At 41.0% G+C, this 21,140-nt stretch overlaps 2 protein-coding genes across 6 annotated transcripts in view; one reads left to right on the forward strand and one right to left on the reverse strand.

The window, feature by feature from the left end:
• rragd (ras-related GTP binding D) overlaps positions 1 to 14,125 on the reverse strand; it is a 19,918-nt gene extending 5,793 nt beyond the window's left edge. For 2 of the 5 annotated variants that reach the window (XM_047821645.1, XM_047821646.1), the window contains exons 1-7: positions 13,699 to 14,125; positions 11,216 to 11,511; positions 9,440 to 9,639; positions 8,073 to 8,187; positions 5,928 to 5,978; positions 4,926 to 5,068; positions 1,594 to 1,760 (exon numbers count right to left, since the gene is read on the reverse strand). In XM_047821645.1, coding sequence (XP_047677601.1) covers positions 1,594 to 1,760; positions 4,926 to 5,068; positions 5,928 to 5,978; positions 8,073 to 8,187; positions 9,440 to 9,639; positions 11,216 to 11,511; positions 13,699 to 13,843 — 1,117 coding nt within the window. In that variant the 5' untranslated portion in view covers positions 13,844 to 14,125. The remainder of the gene's footprint in view (positions 1 to 1,593; positions 1,761 to 4,925; positions 5,069 to 5,927; positions 5,979 to 8,072; positions 8,188 to 9,439; positions 9,640 to 11,215; positions 11,512 to 13,698) is intronic. The other 3 variants (XM_047821647.1, XM_047821648.1, XM_047821649.1) reach the window with 3 other exon arrangements.
• A 4,754-nt stretch (positions 14,126 to 18,879) lies between these two features.
• On the forward strand, positions 18,880 to 20,319 carry gja10a (gap junction protein alpha 10 a). Its single transcript, XM_027159993.2, has one exon. The coding sequence runs from the start codon at positions 18,880 to 18,882 to the stop codon at positions 20,317 to 20,319; it is 1,440 nt and encodes a 479-aa protein (XP_027015794.2).
• The last annotated feature ends 821 nt before the right edge of the window (positions 20,320 to 21,140 follow it).

A 21,140-nucleotide genomic window follows, 5' to 3' on the forward strand; every position in this document is an offset into this window, starting at 1 on the left:
TTAGCAGCTGATTATAAAGGAGTTGATGACACCTAAAGTAACAATCTGCACCCACTATATCTGCTGTCAAAAATCCAGTTCCGGTTAAGAAGACTTTTCAAAAAGAACTGAAGTGTCTCGAAAACCGTTCGCAGTCATGACCTTAATAGAATTTATTTTCAGTTAAAAAATAAGTGTACAGATTGTATCCTTGTATCAGCGTGACCCTGAAGCATCCACGATTCTCCGTCCCTTCTGCCGTGTTGCCAAAATCTATGCATGAATATTTCAGCATTCATTAACTTCTCAAATCCAACAGCGTTATAATACTTTTATTCTCAAGTCTCAGAGGAGCCACGGTTTTAGTATCTCAGCCTCGTCTGGCCCAAATTCATTTGGACTGAAATTCAACAGCACAGCAGAAATTGGTGTCGTTGCTGTAACTCGAACTTCAGTCCCACAGGATCGACAGTGCAGCAGTTTCCAAACTAATTCAAACAATATTTCCTGCATATAATAAAAAAATCCTGCATTGTAGTGCAGGGTAGTGCATTAGACTGTTGATTATACATGTACATATTATGCATGTTGAGTACCCAGGGCACAGGATGCCCTTAAAATATACTTTATACAGGGAAGAAGTTATTAAAGGGGAAAAAAAACAATTTGAGACGTGACCTCGTTTTGACACTGATGAGTATTTGGATCAATTCCAAAATCTGAGTTTTGAGTTGGAGGCATAAAAAAAAAACAACGCAAAAGCGTTAATAAATAAATAGATAGATAGATAGATAGATAGATAGATAGATAGATAGATAGATAGATAGATAGATAATACTTGTAAATGTATGTATGAAAAAAAGATACAATTATATATATATATATATATATATATATATATAATTATAATAATATATAATTATATATATATATATATGTGTGTGTGTGTGTGTTTGTGTGTGTGTGTGTGTGTGTGTGTGTGTGTGTGTGTGTGTGTGTGTGTGTGTGTGTAATAAAAAGAATAAAAATAAAACAGCAAACAAAAGACAAATGCAAATCAGGAAAGGTAACAAATAAATAATTTAAAAAAAAAACATCCCCACACAAAATAAGAACAAGGTTAAAAGCAACAACAAAAACAAACAAAAAAAACAACAAACTGATAAAACAAGTTAAACAGAAATGATGAAACAAAACAAAACACACACACAAAAAAGTTTCCTTTCAAAACATTAGTAAATTTTGAAACAACAACAACAAATCAAAAAAACAAAACAAAAATCAACACAAAAAAACAACAACCAGAATTAGAAACAGAACCTAGACAAAATATACGTATATTTAAACTGATAAAAAAAAAAGCTATCATCAGTAGTATAAGAGGAATAAAACACTGCTTCCTCTATTGAATCTTTTTCTAGAACAGCTTACTCCAGGTGATCCTACACGTCACCTCCTGACCTTCAAAACTCATTATTCACTAAATTCTTGATTCGCGAGCTGATTGTGTTAAGTGTACAAATCGCTATGTTGTATATTTAGTAAGGATATTACTAATAGTATTAATATTATTATTAAGAAAAGTAAAAGTATTAGCAGAGTCTGTGTGCTCACCTTTCCTCTCAAAACTCTCTTCCCTGAGGAAACAGACGAGCGCCAGGAATTTGGTGACCTCTTTTAGGTACATCACCGTGGTGTTGTTCAGGTGGATGATGGCCATGGATTCTTTATCGTACGGTGAACCGGCTACATCCTCACTCAAACTGGCAGGGAGGGAGAAACTTCTCGTATGTAAGAACAGACAATGTCACTTAGCAACATCAATTCAAAAGGCAATGACAAAATGGATGGTGATTGTACAAGTAAAATGCTTTTTTTTGTCAGGTTTAGAACTTTAGTACATTTCCTCCAAAAATGTGGATGTACTGGAGTGCTCCGATTTATGCGTTCTTGTATTTTCTAGCATTAGTGTCGAGCTGGTGTTTTGAAGTCGACGCTGCTATCTTCTTGTGTTAAAAAGCGAGAGATAAAACTCCGAAAAGTCTGTAAATCCGAACTCGTTTATGAGCTACAACAGAGCTGCTGAGCGAAGCTAAGGTTTTGTACACTTGAATTCATGCGCTTTTAGGATGAAAAGAAAAGAGAAATGCTGAAGGCGTGAAGGCATCCCACGCACACTAAACTGAGAGGAAAAGAAAAAAAAAACATCAGCCGGAGATGTTATTGTGGTTTATACGTATACTTATAATCCAAGGAAATCAGGCCAAATATGTGGAAAATAATTAGACGCCGATATGAATCGCTACGGCTCTTAGAAACATAAACATAAACGTAAATATAAATAATCGACGTGTCGATAAGAACCAAGCACCGGTTGGGGTGTTTCCATTAGCTGTGCTTGCCTGGGTGTGATAGAGAAGGAACATATCAGTCCTTTTTATCTTCTCAAATCCACCTCCGCACTTCTGAGTACAAAGCCTCGTATCCCAAAATTAAACTTGTTTACCGGATCGGTTAAAAAAAAAAACAACAACAACAACAACAACAAGAAAATAGCAGCATGTCTGACCTATCCTGCTATTATGATCAGATAAACGCAATCGTATGATGTTTTCCATGATGTTTAGCACAGAGACGAATATGGTGTTTAAGCGGCTTTATGAATATTGTATTAAAATCTGTCTGTAATTGATACACGTATAAAGTACTACCAAGCGAGGCATAGTGCGTATTTTAACATCGCTACTGTTGCGTAGCCGGTCACTTAAGCATTCGCTGAGACTCATCTGCTCCGCGGGCCAGCGTGGGCAGACAGCTGGCATGCCCCAAGTCATGCCTGAATACCCACACCTTCCAGAGCATCGGCGTCCAGATCGCACAGGGTCAGTGGTGCCCGAGGTGCTTAACTTCGCCCTTTCTGTTTACAGCTTCTCTTCAAACACACTGCCAGTGGTGCTTAAATTGAAATGAGGCCAGAGAAGAGAAATGGTCTCTGAATACCAAATATACTTCCACATTCATTATCCCCCCAAGGAGAATAAGATTAGCCTTATGTTTCATCACTTATTTTCATGATATTAAATATGGGATATGCTACTGTATAGTCTGGTAGGCGAAAAATGCATTTTGTGTAGTCGGATGATTGACTACACAAAATGAGAGATTTAAAGCTACCTTTACGGAAAAAAAATGTCCAAGTGACTCCTGGCTGGTGCCTTAAAAGACGGCGCCATGCGTGACTTATTCATCCCGAATCCAACATCACACGTTTCGACAGTAAGACTTTATTACCATGTGTATTTGTATTCCCACGTTTCCAAATGTGCATACGTGAAATCCTTCCACATTAGCCCACAGTCGGTCTGTTATAACAATCATTTATATCCCATGTTTAATAGATAGAACTACGACCACCCCTAATTGATTTACTTCCTAATAACAGCATGTCCTGCAGTGATTTGTTCCTATACACATCACATTAATTTGCTAACCGATTCCAATTTTTAATTTACCTGTCGTGTCTCTAATGTCATTGACACGTTCCTCAACTTTATTAAGCTGGTGTCTCTCGTCTGGCTTTGCAGAAATATAAAGCTGTTGAAGCGAATATCATGTTTGCAAATTATTGTACACGGAAGCAGCATATAAAAATGACAATATTTTGCCAACATTTTTTTCTTTCGCATATCCCAACTTTGGAGGCTGGGGTCAGGGAGCAAGGTCAGCCACAATACAGCACTACTGGAACAGAGAGGGTTAAGGGCCTTGCTCAAGGGCCCAACAGTGGCAGCTTGGCAGTGCTGGGGCATGAACGCTGATCCTCGGACCAACAGCCCAGAGCCTTATCCGCTTGATCCCGATATGTGGTGGACATATAAAAACCTTACGCCAAACTTTACCTTAGTATGTATAGAGAAGTTACCTTTACATGTACAGACATATCCGGTAAGACCCGAGTCAGCAGAGGGCCTTTTCCCTTAACGCCATCAGGAACATCAATATTTACACCTGGTCACTTCATGTGTTGTCTCTGATTCGATAGCTATCTGATTTGTTAAAACTGTCCCATTTACATCAGGCCACATAAATGCGTCTCTGCGAATCGGATATCGATCCGATCTTTCTACTCCCGCCCAAAATACTAATATATTTTACCTCATTTCCAGGGTAATTGAAATGGACCACGCTTTGCTGTATGCGCTTTTCAGAACGCGATCAAAAAGAAGACGGGAAAACTGCTTACGACGGTTATGCTACAAAAAACAGCATTTACTGTTTGCTGCATTTTCGCTGGCGGCAGCAGTGCGTTTTAAGCCCCAATGAGACACCTGGGTGAAAGATCACCTGCGAGTGGCGTACTGTACTTCCGTTTGGGAGGAGTATAGCGCTGACGTATGTGGCTTAAACAACCACGTTCATTTACACCTGTCCAGTTTCATCTGAAATGCGTCCCAGACCACCGAAAACGTTTCGGAGGGCATTTAGACCTGGTCTTTTTACCATCGGATCACAGAAAACTCATGAAGTGACCAGGTGTAAAAAGCCTCAAAGTCAAGCAAGACAAGGAAGGAGATCAGAAGTCAGTTGTAGGTCATTTACCATTTTAACCAGCGCTGTTTCAGAGCTACGATGCCATGATAAATTTAACAAACGTTATCCGTTTTTAGTTACTGTTTGTGCCGATTGATCAGATTTTAGAATTCAAGAGCACTGCGGTACAAGTACTGTAAGTGTCGGTGCATAAAAAAAGCCTCCCAATATTACAAGATAAAATAACATTGTTATTTTTCCATGCCCTCAAGACTAATGTGAATCTGCATGTCATGTACTTGCAAATTCGACACCAGAACAGATTCATCTACTGTAGTTAAATCCCTGACGGGTACAAGTACCTCTGACTGTGATCAAAATGACTTGAAACGGTTCGCACAGCAACCCCCACTCACCCATAGATGCAGGAGATATCGATGACGACGTCAATCATGTCGCAGCACAGCTCGTACGTCTGCATGTCCACCGGACTGCTGTCTGTGGCAATGTAGATCTTACTGACCACGTCGAACAGAAACGCTTTTTCGATCCCTGAATTCTGCAACGGGAGCGAACAAGGAACAAACTGCTTCCTTAATATGTTTCTGCTAGCGAGTGCACTATTAGCAAGTAAATAAATAAATAAATAAATAATTCTTTTAAAAGTGACTAACATTCATTTATTCATTTTCTACCGCTTTATCCGAACGTCTCGGGTCATGGGGAGCCTGTGCCCATCTCAGGCGTCATCGGGCATCAAGGCAGGATACACCCTGGACGGAGTGCCAACCCATCGTAGGGCACACACACACACACACACTCACACAGTCACACACTACGGACAATTTTCCAGAGATGCCAATCAACCTACCATGAATGTTTTCGGACCGCGGGAGGAAACCGGAGTACCCGGAGGAAACCCCCGAGCCACGATGCCCCTCAGTGACTAACATGATAGAGGTAAACTGGAATAGTGCTTTAGTACAGTACAGACAGAGCTCCAAAGTTGGCTAAAACGCCTGGTTCTTTCTAGATCGCTGTATATCACAAAGGTGTGGGGATGGTGTTGTTTGAAAGCTAGTGGTGATCTCTTATTTACCATTATAATACCACCCGGGGTTAGGGTTAGGATTATAAGTGCTAAACAAGCACCATAAACACATGTGCCCCTTTTCCACCAAAAACAACCGGGTGCTGGTTCAGAGCTAGCGCTAGTGCTGGTTCAAAGTTGGCTCTACCGGCAAACCTTCTAAGAACCGGTTTGCCTTTCCATCGGTTAGAGAGCATCACAGAGCCGAGTCTGACGTCACTGTATACGTGTCATGTTACACAGCAACGTTAGCGCAGCAGCGGCAAAGACAAACACAACAATGGCGGATGTCGCTTTACCGTTAATGCTCATGGCTTTGAGAACCTACATCGGCATCCAAATGCGGCGAATCCAACGTGTACGTGCAGCTCCATGTAATCTGTATAAACGGAGGTGGCAATTGAGAAAGTAAATAACGTTATTTTATCATTAACACAGAAAAAAATTAACCTTAGCATGTAGCTACCTACTATCATGTGTGCTGATAATTGATCATATCGCGGTAAAGTAAAAGTGTATTAAACATTAGTATATTTAAGGTGCAGTACATTAACAAATGCGTACATTAACAAATAACAGTAGCTCCGCCCACAGCCCCTGACGCAAGCGGTTTTTAAGTCTAGACCAGCAACGTTTTGGTGCTACTTAAGAACCACTTTTCCTGGTTCAGAGACGGTGCTTCGGCTGTCGAAAAAGAAAGAACTGGTTCTATATTAGGCTCCGATCCAGCACTCAAACTGCCTCGGTGGAAAAGGGGCACAATGTTTTCCAAGATTGGTGCACGAGAACACCCGTGGCCTTCAGAAAGCCCTAACCTACAACCCACTGAACAAGTCAAGATGAACTGAAGCTCAAGGCAAGTCACACGTGGCTTCTCACACATCAGCACAGCCTTTTAATAATGAACACAAACCCTCACAGGCACGTTACAAAAGCTAGTGGAAAGCTTTCCCAAAAGATTGGAGGGGATCTGTATGGTTTTTGGAATGGGAATCTCCAAAGTGCAGATGGCCGGGTGTTGCTAAACTTTAGCCAAATAATCTATATTAATAAAGATGATTGACTTTGATTGATAGGGTGAGGAGCTCTGTCACTCGGGAGGAGCTCAGATGCTCAGAGCCGATGCTCGTCCACATTGAGAGGAGTCAGCTGAGGTGGCTCGGGCATCTGTTCCGGATACCTCCCGGACGCCTCCCTGGGGAGGTGTTCCGGACATGTCCAACCGGGAGGAGGCCCGGGAAAGACCTAGGACATGCTAGAGGGACTATGTCTCTCGGCTGGCCTGGGAACACCTAGGTATTCCCCCGGAAGACCTGGAGGAAGTGTCTGGGGAGAGGGAAGTCTGGGCGTCCCTGCTTAGACTGCTGCCCCCACGACCCGGCCCCGGGTAAGCGGTAGAAGATGAATGGATGGATGGACTTTGATTGAGTCCCATCAGTGACTGATACACAACCAGTCAGTTTCGTTATATGCGTTATATAATATACCATACGTTCAGCATTCTGGAGCACTGAGTCTCTGAAAAGTACTTTTCCTTGTTGCTGGGGTGGTTCAGTAAAAGGTCCTCTCTCGAAAAAGTCAGTCCTTATGCTTATCTGGTGGCTTTCCCATTTCCAGCTTGGCTTTGCTTTCTGCCTGGAGTCTGACTACACGGTGCCATTTAGTCGGTGCCATGTATGTCGAGCCAACCATATGTGTACAATCTGTGTGCGAGTCTCGTGTTTATCTCAAACGTCGCCATCTGTCATCTGTAAATCTTAGGAAACTCCAAGAATTAAGGATGTGTGTGAATGCGTATTTTTCAGGTAGGCTGCCGATATCACCATTTACATTCATAATAATCAACAACAGGATCTCTAACAGGCTCTCGAGTTCTGTAAAGAGCCAAAACAGATCGATTTAAACACAACGCTCATAAATAATGCTTAAGCGTCGTTCTTTTGGCTGAAACTCAACATATCTGTAGGATTGCATCATGTGATGTTATTTAACATCACACAGCAGCCTGTTCATGGTGTTTGTTCAGTGTTTCATTCCAAAATTCCAACAATATGTAATTTTTCTTTTACCAAAAAAAAAAAAAAGAAAAAAGAAGAAAAAAATAATTAACACTAAAAAATGAAAAAAAAAGAAAATGTAAATAATTTAACAATTTATTTGTAATTATTTAAAAAAAAAAATATTGAAAAATTCCACAATATCCACGATTTAAATTTAATTTTTTTTTATCAATGATCAGCAGATATTCTTAGCAAAACATTGTAAATTATGACCAAAACCGAAGGAATAAATGTGTTATCTAAAAAATATTTATTATCATTATTTTTCTCCCCTTAAAAACACTCGATCGCTGACTTTCTGCTGCCATCAGCTGGCATGTATACAACATTGTTTTTTTTTTTGTTTTTTAAAAATTAAATATTAGATGTTTTTTTTCAGGTAAAATAATGAGGTTGTGTGTTTTCTTACTCACGGATATAAAAATGTTGAGTAGGTTCTCCAGAGTCGGAAGCTGTGGAATGAGCTTCTGCACCACTTTACTGAATGCCTCGAAGATGGAGTGATCGTAGATGCTCGTCAGGTAGAAGCTGAAACCAGAGCGAACGAACAGAAGGTATTCCTGTAAAGATCCTGCCAAATCATTCTCATTTCCAATTAGGAAATGACTAAGTTTATTAGCGACTCCACAGGAAAGAGTGATATTTATCTCTTATGCAGAGACATGCATGAAATTACTTCAGTTAATACATCAGGGGAAAGAGGGATTGGAGGAAAATTGGCCGGAAATACATGGAGGTAAAAAAAAAAAAATTTGAGATTATACAAATATTTTAATACTGCTTACGTAAGTACGGCTTGGTTTAAATGGATTACGACCATATGTAGACTGATATGTTCTCAATACGATATTGTTTATCGGTTTACATTAAATAAAAGAACAAACACACATCACAACCCTACAATTTCCTTACTTTAATCCCCGTCTGTCATCGGTGAAGAAGATAAAGCTATCCATCTTATAAATACTTCACCAGAATATTCTTTTTATAGCGCAGCAATTCGCACCGCTTCTTATTTTATCTGTTTATAGCTACGTTTAAGGGAGGGCACGGTGGCTTAGTGGTTAGCATGTTCGCCTCACACTTCCAGGGTTGGGGGTTCGATTCCTGCCTCCACCTTGTGTGTGTGGAGTTTGCATGTTCTCCCCGTGCCTCGGGGGTTTCCTCCGGGTACTCTGGTTTCCTCCCCCGGTCCAAAGACATGCATGGTAGGTTGATTGGCATCTCTGGAAAATTGTCCGTAGTGTGTGAGTGAATGAGAGTGTGTGTGTGCCCTGTGATGGGTTGGCACTAGGTCAAGGGTGTATCCTGCCTTGATGCCCCATGACACCTGAGATAGACACAGGCTCCCCGTGACCCGAGAAGTTCGGATAAGCGGTAGAAAATGAATGAACGAATGAACGAATGAATGAGTTACGTTTAACGTCACGATACGTCTGCAAAATAGCGTAATTAAATAGTCGTTCCATTGCCAACCGTTTCTTTCTCTTCTCTTGAAGATCACAAAAAATTAACTAATTAATTAATTAATTAATAAAAAATAAAAGGAAACCATAAATTTCCTCTCTTCTATGTGTCACTATTTATTTATTTATTTATTTATTATGATTCAGTGGAGAGGCATGTATACAATTTAGTGAAAACGAATCAACACATTTTGACCAATCAGAATTGGGAATGATTATACTATTATTTCGATATGCATTATGCACACACACACACACACACACACACACACAAACACACACACACACACACACAAGCGAGTTTTTAAACCAACCTTAAATGTATCCTCTCTAAGCCGGCGTCTGCCAGGTCGTCGTTGGCGCGTTTGTGTATATCTCGTTGTTTCTCGATCTTGTGATCGTCGGACAGACCGTCCACCTTATGGATAAACACTTCAAAATTGATGTCCGGGTTTACTTTGTAGGCTCGGGTCACCGTGAGGTGGAGTCTGCTCAGTGCTTCCACGTAGTCATCCTAAACATAAAGGAACCCAGCAGAAGACGTTAGCGAGAATCAAACAAGCGTGATGACAAACTCGTTCTACAACACGTCTGTCTGTTGATGCCACCATCTCTCAGAGGTACAAGTTATTAGGGTACGTTGTTCTCTGTTCTGGCACCTAGCCTGTGGGATAAACATCCCCTAGAACAGCTGTCTGTCTTCAAACGTCTAAAGTTCAACCTCTTTCTGAAGTACTGAAGTTAGTGTTTAAAAACAAGCCAACTTGTTCTTGAGACTTTCTGCACGAGGGTCTGCCAAATGCCGTAAATGTAAAACGTACACGTAAATATACATGGATTTAAAAACTAGTTATGGTGAAGATTCCTGTGATAAAATGTTTAAGTAAAAGTTATAGAAGGAGTCTCCAGTTTCAGTGCTTTGTAACTTAAAGGCAGGGTCTCCGATTTTTGAAAGCCAATGTTGACATTTGAAATCACCAAACAAACACGCCCCTAACCCAAATGGGTCCCACCCCTGTATCGATAGCTCCGCCCACACATACATACGTAACTCAGGCAACTAATGGAAAGAAATGTGTCTTTATCATAGCTGAAGAGAAGAACAATACAATTGTAGATAAAAAAACAAGCAAAAATGACACAAGCATAATCATGTAAAGGACAAAGGCATATATTAGTTCTGTGTAACAAAGCAAAACCAACGTTACTCACCTATCGAGAAGGAAAAAAGCGCCTCGGCGTCTTAAGTAAAGTCGGCCACATATTCACAGGTCGGAGTTTCCCCGAGTCAATAACTCCTGAGCTAAACGCTGTTACTACACAAAACGCGGTTGTAGCTGCCTCTCTACATTACTACGATAGAAAAGAGGTGTTATTTGTGTAGTAACAGCGTTTAGCTCAGGAGTTATTGACTCGGGAAACTCCAACCTGTGAATATGTGGCCAACTTCCTGGTCTTTCAGTTCTCTCCAGCGCTGGAAAGCTGATCCTATATTAACACGTCCTACTTCTTGTCCTTATCGTAAGCCTTTCTTCTCTTTTTTTCTTTGTTTTTATCCTCCATGTCAATGTTAAACCCGCTTTCTGCTAATGTCACACATGCGAACTGAACACTCTCTCCGCCGCATATTGACAAGACACGACCCTTTCTGCTCATTGGCTACAGGTTTGTTTTGATTTTTGTTTAGTATTCGGCCAGACTCAGTTTTCTGAAGCATTTATCAAAAATCGGAGACCCTGCCTTTAACAGCCAAGTAGGATATACGCGGCAGTGTAGTCTCTTACTGGTGAGAAATTTGTGCTGTATTTATGTCACAAATCAAGTCGTTTCAGCCAGGGTTTGGGAAACTACAGTGTGAAATGAAGAGCTAGAATTAAGTAATAATCCCAGGTAAAGTATGGGCAGTTTGAAACGTTCAACAAAGATTCCCTTTACCCAAGGTTTACAATCATCCAGGGAACTATTTCATGTGTGGAAAACCCCCTTTTGTGTCGTTCAATACGTTTGTAAATAATAGTTCTTTCCAACATTATCTTTCCCACCATTTACATTCATCGATTGAGAAATGTTCATTATTTGGCGAAAAACACCTGCGAGTCGATAACGAAAATGAGCGCTCCTGTGCCGCGGAAGATCATCTCGTAGTCAAAGGTCGGGTCGAAGAAATCGATCTGTCCAGGAAAATCCCAGATCTGGAAGCTGACGAACGAGCTGTTGGACACGTCCTCTCGGCAGATCTTATTAGTGCTCTCCAGGAACAGGGTCTCGTTAGGGGACATCTTATGGAAGACCACTTTCTGGATGGAAGACTTGCCGCTGCGGCGTAAACCCATCAGCAGGATTCGAGGCTTCACCTCACTGCAGAACGGATCTTGGAAGCCCAGCACTAAAAACATATACGTACACACAAAAAAACAGTGTTTTTGGTTGATGGTGGGTGACTGATTGTGGTTCTGTCCACAATGTAGGACTGACAGAGTTACAGAAAGCCTAGAAAAAGACTCCTAACCCTGAACTAAATAAAAAAGTGACTGGAACAAAGAAAATCCTTGAGTTATTTATATGAAACATGGACAGAGGTTGTTCTGAAGGACACTGAGACAAACACAGACACCCTCTACCGTACGATCGCGTAGTAATCCTAATATAAAGCATTCTTTTTTAAATGTTCCTCAAGCAATGCTGTGTTCAAAATGTCCTGCACAAGCAAGCACAAACACTCCCTCCTGATCACATGCTAATGCAAGGTTTGGGATTTCGAACAGCTCTCGCAACAACACTCTGAGGAATGTAGAGCGGCTTCACAGAAACCTCCAGGCCCAAAATACAGCCCTCGCAATTCATGGCATGTTTGTCAGTGGAACACTTCTGGGAAAAGCAGTAAAAATACTGCACAAGAAGCTGCTGCATCTAAAAACGGTCTAGCATGTAGCACTATGGAGCTATATCGTGAATCCCTGCCAATCAAGTTCATCTTAAACTTGTTTTAATAATAATAATTAAAAAAGAGCAACACGAGACTTGCCGCTATATTCTAGCAATATTCTTTACCTTTGTTCTTAACAACCAATCACTGCTAATTGTTTTTCCTCAACAACCAATCACCGCTCACCACTGCTTATCACGTCTTACATCTACAACCGTTTCCTTTATATCTACTACCTCACAAATATCGCTTCATTTTGTCTGCACTGTTGCTACAAGCGATATTTTAGAAATACACCGGTCGGTCGGTGCTGTTTCTGTTTACTGTCTTTTATGTATTGTATTTTTTGTACTGTACTTTTTAATTGTCTTGTAACTTTTCGTTTGCACTGTCTTGTCCTGCACTGTTTGCACCAGGTTCGGTGTTGTATAAAGTACTATCAAGCAATACTTGAGAAGTGAGTGTCACCTTATAGAATATTACTCAACTAAAAGTCTTAAAGTATCTGATATTTACTGTACTTAAGTATTTGAAGTAAAAGTAAAAAGTAAAAATTCAGTGATTTTCTGTAGGCATAAGAGCAGGGGAGGTTCTAGGGTTTCATCTTTAGGGGGTTTTAGCCCTCAGTGAGAATTTAAAACAAGAAGAGTTTTATATTATATATTATATGACTACATAGTAAGCCAAAAGTTATGGTATTATTAAATGGCAAAAGTGGACACCAACATTTTATGCATGATGTAATGATGTCAGTCTTGAATCAGATCAGTTCATGTATGTGTGCATTCTCTACAAACAGTGTGTCCGATGAATGACGTCATTAATAAACAAATATTCACAAGACAAAGGCCAAATCAATAAATGTTATTTTTATTTAGTATTGATATTGCATTAATATTTTGTTTGTGCTACAACTATGGTAATAAGAATAGTGACATTTCACAGCATTTGGTTGCTTTTGGTTATAGATAAACGCCTCAGCTCTGACTGCGCGTGCACGCTGCGCGTACCTGTGTTTCTCCGTAGCGCGCGCGGACGTGCGTAATGTAATCTAGGAGCAGTGATTCGCCAAACCTCCCTTATTACAGTCACACACATTTATTATGATTTTATTTTGTAGTAACGAGTTACGAAGATGCTTAGTGGAAATATAACGGAGTAAAATTATACACTTTATCTAGGAAATGTAGTGGAGTAAAAGTGAAAGTTGTCATAAATTTAAATAGTACAGATACGTGAAATTTCTACTTAAGAAAAGATAGATTTACGCATATATATATATTTACTTATATTTACGCATCTACACACAAGAACTCCCAAGATAAATTCCTTCTTTCGCCCATAAACACCATTTAAATACAATAAGCAAGTGCAATGCTGTCTTATATCGAATGTCACCCATTATTCTTCACCTTCACCCCTTTTCTAAAACAAGATATCGGTGTTAAAAGAAAGTTGAAACTAAAATTAAAGTTAAAAGGTACTCAGTGTCACAGAGGTTCAAGTTCATGAGTAAATCGGTTTAAGGCTTTAACCTGCAGAACATGAAGATTATTTACATGCATCAAAGTGCCCTTGATTAAACCTGGTGACCTTATAAACCAAACCCTTAAACAGATCAATGGTCAGTGTAAAAGTGGAACTGACCCCCATCATCACAGCCGCACACTCCATCGTCTGTAAACGTATCCAAATCATCATCATCTTCATCATCATCATCATCATAATAACCAAACGACAATGCTTCATCATGGGAGTCTCCTGTGCTGTACTGCTTCCCCTGGTTTGTCATGTTTGTGTTTTAAATACAAAGTTTAGTGCAATTTCGTGTTAAAGGTCCGGACGCAGCACGACATCGCCACACGTGTCACCTGATCAGCGCGAGCCATGGTGACCTTTTACCTACATCACCATTCTCGTGCCTTTTTTCTTTTCTAAAGGATCCGTTTGACACAAGAACCCGCTAATAAAAACCAGCTCTGCACTGACACGGAACACTCCCACACCAAGAACACTGTTTTCACTGTAAACAAACTGCTAGTGCGGAAAACTATCGGCTCTTGGGTGCGTGTGCAGGGGATCATGGGAAATGTAGTTGTTTATCTCGGGCGCATGTGCAGGGGATCATGGGAAATGTAGTTGTTTATCTCGGGCGCGTGTGCAGGGGATCATGGGAAATGTAGTTATCTCTGGTGTGTGAGTGCAGGGGATCATGGGAAATGTAGTTGTTTATCTCGGGTACGTGTGCAGGGGATCATGGGAAATGTAGTTGTTTATCTCGGGTACGTGTGCAGGGGATCATGGGAAATGTAGTTGTTTATCTCGGGCACGTGTGCAGGGGATCATGGGAAATGTAGTTGTTTAACTCGGGTGTGTGCAGGGGATCATAGGAAATGTAGTTATCTCGGGTGTGTGTGTGCAGGGGATCATGGGACATGTAGTTATCTCGAGTGTGTTTGTGTGTGTGTGTGTGTGTGTGTGCGCAGGGGATCATTGGAAATGTAGTCGTTTATCTCGGGTGCGTGTGCAGGGGATCATGTGAAATGTAGTTGTTTATCTCGGGTGCGTGTGCAGAGGATCATTGGAAATGTAGTTGTTTATCTCAGGTGTGTGTGCAGGGGATCATGGGAAATGTAGTTGTTTATCTCGGGCGCGTGTGCAGGGGATCATGGGAAATGTAGTTGTAGTTTTACTTCCGTTTCTTACATTATTTCTGGTATCGTATTTTTTGTCCATTAACTTCATGGGAAAATGATTGGCTATTAAATTCTTAAATTAAATGTAACAACCAGTCATTTGTCTGCACAAAGGAACAATTGTGTGAATGTGTTGCTTCTTTATGTTCTGTTTGTTTTTTGTTTTTGTGATATGCCTGTATGCTGCAACAAAATTGCCTTCGGGAAATGAAATAAAGTTGAACTGAACTGAACTGAACTGAACAACTAAAGATTTAAAGAGGCAGCACAAGAAAAAAAATACTAAAATAATTTAAGAAGCAAAACAATTTTCTTTTCCCCCAGATCTTCAGTAAACACTTTCATCCAAAGCGACTAACATTTATTTCATTTATACAGCTGAGCAATTGAGGATTAAGGGCCTTGCTCAGGGGCCCATGAGTGGCAGCTTGGCATCTCTGGGATTTGAACTCACGACCTTCCGTTCAGTAGTCCAACCCCTTAACCACTGATCATGGGAAATGATTCTTCTCAGCCTCAATCTTTACCTTTTTCCACAACATCCACTTTCATGGCTTTAACTTTGGTGCATTTAAGTTAGGTATTTGCAGAACAGCATGGGCTTCAGCCTTAATGTCACAAAGCTCGGGTCAACATTCTCAGTCAGCATCAATCAATTGCACCAAATGTTGTTTTAGAACAGAAATTCTTACAGCTTTCTCTACATTTGAGAAATTTAAATGTGTTTGTTCAAACTAAATACCCCTGCCCTCGCTCAATACATTAGGGAAAGAGGAGGGAGTTAAATCCGTCTCTCACCGAGGTTTCTGTGTGACGCTTTTAAACAACCAAGAAGACTCTCCTGAGTTTACCAGGCAAATCTGGTCAGCATTTTGTGTTACAAATCCGACTTCCCACTAAGCAGTTATCAGCCCTGGCTTGTCCTTTAGCCAAGTGTCCAAAACATATGTCCAAAGTTATGTGTAACAAGGGCTGGTCCACTGTTCCATGGCCTGGGTGGAGTGGCCTGCATTGTTCCTGGTACAGAATATTTCCCAGGAGGTTGAGGATTGTTATGCCTTTTCAATGGAACATTGTCTGGTGGCTGTTTTTAAAAATATGGAACACAATCCCAAAGGTCCGGTGTCATTTCTCAGTGGAACACAGAAGACGCATGTTAACCACACAGCACCCGACCTAGTTTAGTGCCTTTCTCTCCTCCAGCCATGGCACGATGACCTACACTAAGAAGTTTTTATTTGTCTGACATTACAGCACAGTGAAATAATTTTCTTCACATATCTCAGCTATAATAAAGTGCCCCTGGAGCAGACTTGCTCAAGGGCACAACATTTGCAACTTGGATGCTGGAGCTTGAACCAACCGACAATGCTTCATCATGGGAGTCTCCTGTGAACCTGACCAACTAATCAGTATCCCAGTAACCCCAACTGACCATCTGATCAGTCACTGTTTTAGCAATCTCTCTTGGGTTGATCAGGGAAATGATGCTGGCACAGTGTGCAACAATTCAACAGTTACAACTCATCACCAATTTTTGATCAGTTGACAGCTCTGACTCTCACTTTCCCCTGAAGTCCTAAGCTTATGGTCTTAAATTCGATCTTATAATTCAATATCAAAGTCATTTCCCTTTGGCCCATGTCCTTTTGTACCAAGTAAACTTAAGAGCAACATTGGGGCTTTTTACACCTGGTCACTTCATGCGTTTTCTGTGATCCGATAGCTACCCGATGGTAAAAAGACCAGGTCTAAATGCCCTCCAAAACGGTTTCGAGACAGATATAAATCTGATGTTTCAAACCCCTTCAGGAGGAGGTCTGGGACGCGTTTCAGATGAAACTGGACAGGTGTAAATAAATGTGGTTGTTCAAGCCACATACGTCAGCACTATACTCCTCCCAAACGGAAGTACGTCACTCGCAAATGACTCGCGAGTCGTGTATCGCGCCAGAAACCAAATATGTTTTCCCACCAGCGCTGGCTCCGATTTTTCACCCAGGCGTCTCGTTGGGTCTTAAAATACAGCAAATGAAAAATGCTGTTTTTTGTAGCAACCACACTCACCAAAGCGTGTTCCATTTCAATTACCCCGGAAATGAGGTAAAATATATCAGCATTTTGGGCGGGAGTAGAAAGATCAGATCGATATCCGATTCGCCGAGACGCATTTATGTGGCCTGATGTAAATGGAACAGTTTTAACAAATCAGATAGCTATCGGATCAGAGAAAACTCATGAAGGGACCGGGTGTAAAAAGGCCCATTGTGTTTCTGCAGAAGAAGATACCCTCTCAATGAGACCACCCCTGATCAAGAGGTTTGGTACTGTACCAGAAACGTTATTGTTAAGGTGGATATACGTGAGTCTGACTATATCTAGCCCCCATACCATTCCAGAATACCATTAGCAAATTAATTTAGCTTTTTTTTTCCATTCTACAAAATTTCCACAAAAAGGTCTAGTCTAGTTAAGACTGTCTATCAAGTTCTTGCCACCTAACTGGCATTGTACTTAACCTACACCCTTCATCTTGCATGTGATGAGCCCACCATGTTCCATTCGGTCTTGACATGCGATCAAAAAGCTTTATTAATTGCATGAACATGAAGCGTAGAGTCCGTTTAAAAGCTTACAGTGCTATTCTATAGATAACAAATACCCTCACACCCTCAACCCCATCCTAGCTGGTCTGTCTTTCAGCCAGGACCATTTGATCTGATGGGCATCCACACAGCACAGATAAACTGATAGTTTTCTACAAATCTCTATGAAGCTGTTGTGTAAGAGGTCACCCACTATGACCTCTGGTACTCGTGAGGGAAAATCAAATCAATCCTTCATTGACTCTGTCAGAGTGTAATGGAAAGCTAATTAAATGCCTGGGGCACGGCTGGTCGTTTTATGAGTGTGTATCCAACGGAGGGCACATCAGGATAAAAGACTCACTTGCACACATTGATTCGATGGAGGTTTTTCACTTTTTTGTTGCTTTTTTAGCACAACACAACAAAGCAATCCTGAAATAAAGAAATGACTGCAATTCGATTCGAATTTTTCTACTTTATATTCTACAAATCTACAGTTCAGCATCTCTGAATAGTGGCACTATACTCTATACATTATGCCTGGTTTACATCATTGTGGAATTAAATGTTGCCTGATTCGATTCAGTCTGGTCCAATGTGTTCATCCAAAACTGATCAAGTCATCAATCGAGTCTTGTCTTATTTCTGTGACTCAGACGACTGCATTGAAAGGTCATAGATTTGGCAGCTAAACACCAAGATGGATGATTCAATTAACTATCAAGCTGAACATGAAATATTGACTTGTTTGGCTTGTTTTATAGGTTATTTATTAGATTTATTAAATATAATTGAGAAATATGTACAGTATATATATATATATATACTTCTCTTTGACGTTTTTTTTTTTTTGTTATATTTAAGCCACTATACTAATACGGACTACAACGAAGGGACAATTACAAATTGTTTTGTGGGTGGTAACACTATAGTGTAAGAAGTACTTGGTTTGTCGCCATCTGCCATTGGGCATTGTCCGAATCCTTTCAGATCAATTACTTCATGCTGTAAACTCTGCATCCAGCAAGTGTGTAGAGAGTTCACTGCAGCCAACGTTATGCACAGAAAGAAGCTTTATCCGTACTATCAATCCATAGTTTGGAAAATAGGAAAAAATGTGACTTTTTTTATTTTTTTTGCAGAGAACATGAGCATCATTCTACCGTGATCTTTCAACATATTGGACGCTCTTTGTCGTCATGTAAGTTGCTTATTTTGGTCTAAAAATGGATTCTATATTTTGTTTGACGTTTCTGAAACCTAATTTCGCCCTGAAGATCTTCCGTTCTGTTTCGAAAAGAAGACCTTAAAATAATTTGAAAAGTGATGGAATTACATTGCAAATGTTGATTGCGAATCAGATACCGATTGGATTTGCAGATGTCGTTATTATCCGTTAAAGATTACAACAAAATCCAGTTTTGTTTTTTTTTAGGATGAATATACAAGACATTGCAGAATGTATATTAAGCTATATCGAGTTTTATTTATAGCAGAATTTATTTGAATATAAGTCATGTGGCTGTAAAAAAAATAAATAAATAATGGGAGACTGGAACTTGTTGGGAAGCATCTTGGAGGAGGTGCACATTCACTCTACCATTGTGGGCAAAATCTGGCTCACCATCCTGTTCATCTTCCGGATGCTCGTACTCGGTGTGGCGGCAGAGGACGTTTGGGTGGACGAGCAAAGCGAGTTTATTTGCAACACGGAGCAACCAGGCTGCAAGAACGTCTGCTATGACCAGGCATTCCCAATCTCACTTATCCGCTTCTGGGTACTGCAGATCATCTTTGTCTCATCTCCTTCCCTGGTGTACATGGGTCATGCTTTGTACCGTCTCAGAGCTTTGGATAAGGAGAGGCACAAGAAGAAAGCTCAACTTCGAGCTGAGCTGGAAGAGACCGAGTTCTTGCTGGAGGAGCACAAGCGTCTGGAGCGAGAACTTCGCAAGCTAGAGGAGCACAAAAAAATCAAAAAGGCTCCTCTGAGAGGATCTTTACTACGCACATACATCATCCATATCCTTACCAGATCTGTGCTGGAGGTGGGCTTCATTGTGGGCCAGTATATCTTGTACGGAATAGGGCTGAATCCGTTGTTCAAGTGTGACAGGGTTCCTTGCCCCAACACTGTAGATTGTTATGTGTCCAGACCAACAGAGAAGACCATCTTCATGGTCTTTATGATAGTTATTGCTGGGGTTTCTCTGCTCCTGAACCTTCTGGAGATATCTCATTTGGGGTCAAAGAAAATCAAAGATGCTTTATCTGGCTTGCAATTCACAGAGGATGACAGTCTTTGCAGAGCAAAGCAAGCAGCGATGGAAAATTTATCACTGAGGAAAACGGCAAAAATTAGCATTCAGTCTGGCCCAATGGACCATCTGTATTTACACAATATGGGTCCAAATACCATGTTAGCTGAGCAGAGACATAGTATCTTTTCAGGTACGACCATTCCAGTGTCTTGTATGATCCAGACACGTCAGGACATCCAAGGACTTATCCACAATGGACGCCTTCAAAGTCTTACAGAGCAATACAATGCTGAGGATGATCAAAACGATGACCTGCCTCCCGAAAGCAGCACCGGTTCATATAGAGACAGCCTTTTACAGTGCAGACTTTCAACCTCGGCCCAGCAAAGTCATGAGGGTCAGCTCGCTCAACGGCCAAGCCATAGTGAGATACCAAGCTGCATCCTTAGCACCATGCACCGAACGAGCCAAGTCCCTGAGCCAAACGAGGATGGCACAGACTCAACAGACAGTGACTTCTACCCTCACCCCAGGAAGACCAGCTTCATGGCACGGATGCCTTCAGACAGCGCCTCAGACAGCCCATCCTGCCTCAGCACCAGGAGCTCAGAGTCAGAGCTGGGCTCACTTAATGACCTACCCATGAACCCACCGCCAGGAGGACGGAGGATGTCAATGGCAAGTAGAGCCAAAAGACACACGGCAACTGACCTGCTGGTTTAGAGGCTCGGCTCTTGTAATTCAGTCTGCTGTGAGTAGCTTGTAAACACTGTTAGACAGAAGAGTTTCACAATATAATTTAACAATCCATTTGTTCCTCAGATATTTTTCAAGGCAGATAATTTTCTTAGGGTTTCTTTTGAAATGGTTAGTTAGAAAACTTTCCTGGCAGTGAGTATTATGGCAAGGGTACCTCATTGCTCGGGCCAAAGCTTTAGCTAAAGTGGGCCATGCAGAGAGAGAGATTGTCATTTGACTCAATATCAAAATTGGTTGGGGGTTCAATTCCTGCCTCCGCCTTGTGTGTGTGGAGTTTGCATGTTCTCCCCGTGCCTCGGGGGTTTCCTCCGGGTACTCCGGTTTCCTCCCCTGGTCCAAAGACATGCATGGTAGGTTGATTGGCATCTATGGAAAATTGTCTGTAGTGTGTGAGTGTGTGAGTAAATGAGAGTGTGTGTGTGCCCTGTGATGGGTTGGCACTCCGTCCAGGGTGTATCCTGCCTCGATGCCCGATGACGCCTGAGATAGGCACAGGCTCCCCGTGACCTGAGTAGTTCGGATAAGCGGTAGTAAATGAGTGAGAGTGAGAGAGTGAAAGGATGAGCTAAACAACCAGTAGGAGTCTCATACATTGCCTCTAATTTCCCGCATGTGTGTATCGTCTTAATTGTACCCATGATGAGAGATGAGTGAGATATCGATCAGTGTGTAAATCATTATAGTTTAATTTCACAACATGGCATCCATTCTGTTTCTTAACTCATAAAATGACATTTGATCTTTTTTATTATTTTAAATGACAGTTATTTGTGCACAAAACATAA

The sequence above is a fragment of the Tachysurus fulvidraco genome, chromosome 12 (genome assembly GCF_022655615.1).
Source record: "Tachysurus fulvidraco isolate hzauxx_2018 chromosome 12, HZAU_PFXX_2.0, whole genome shotgun sequence".
NCBI classification, from domain to species: Eukaryota; Metazoa; Chordata; class Actinopteri; order Siluriformes; family Bagridae; genus Tachysurus; species Tachysurus fulvidraco.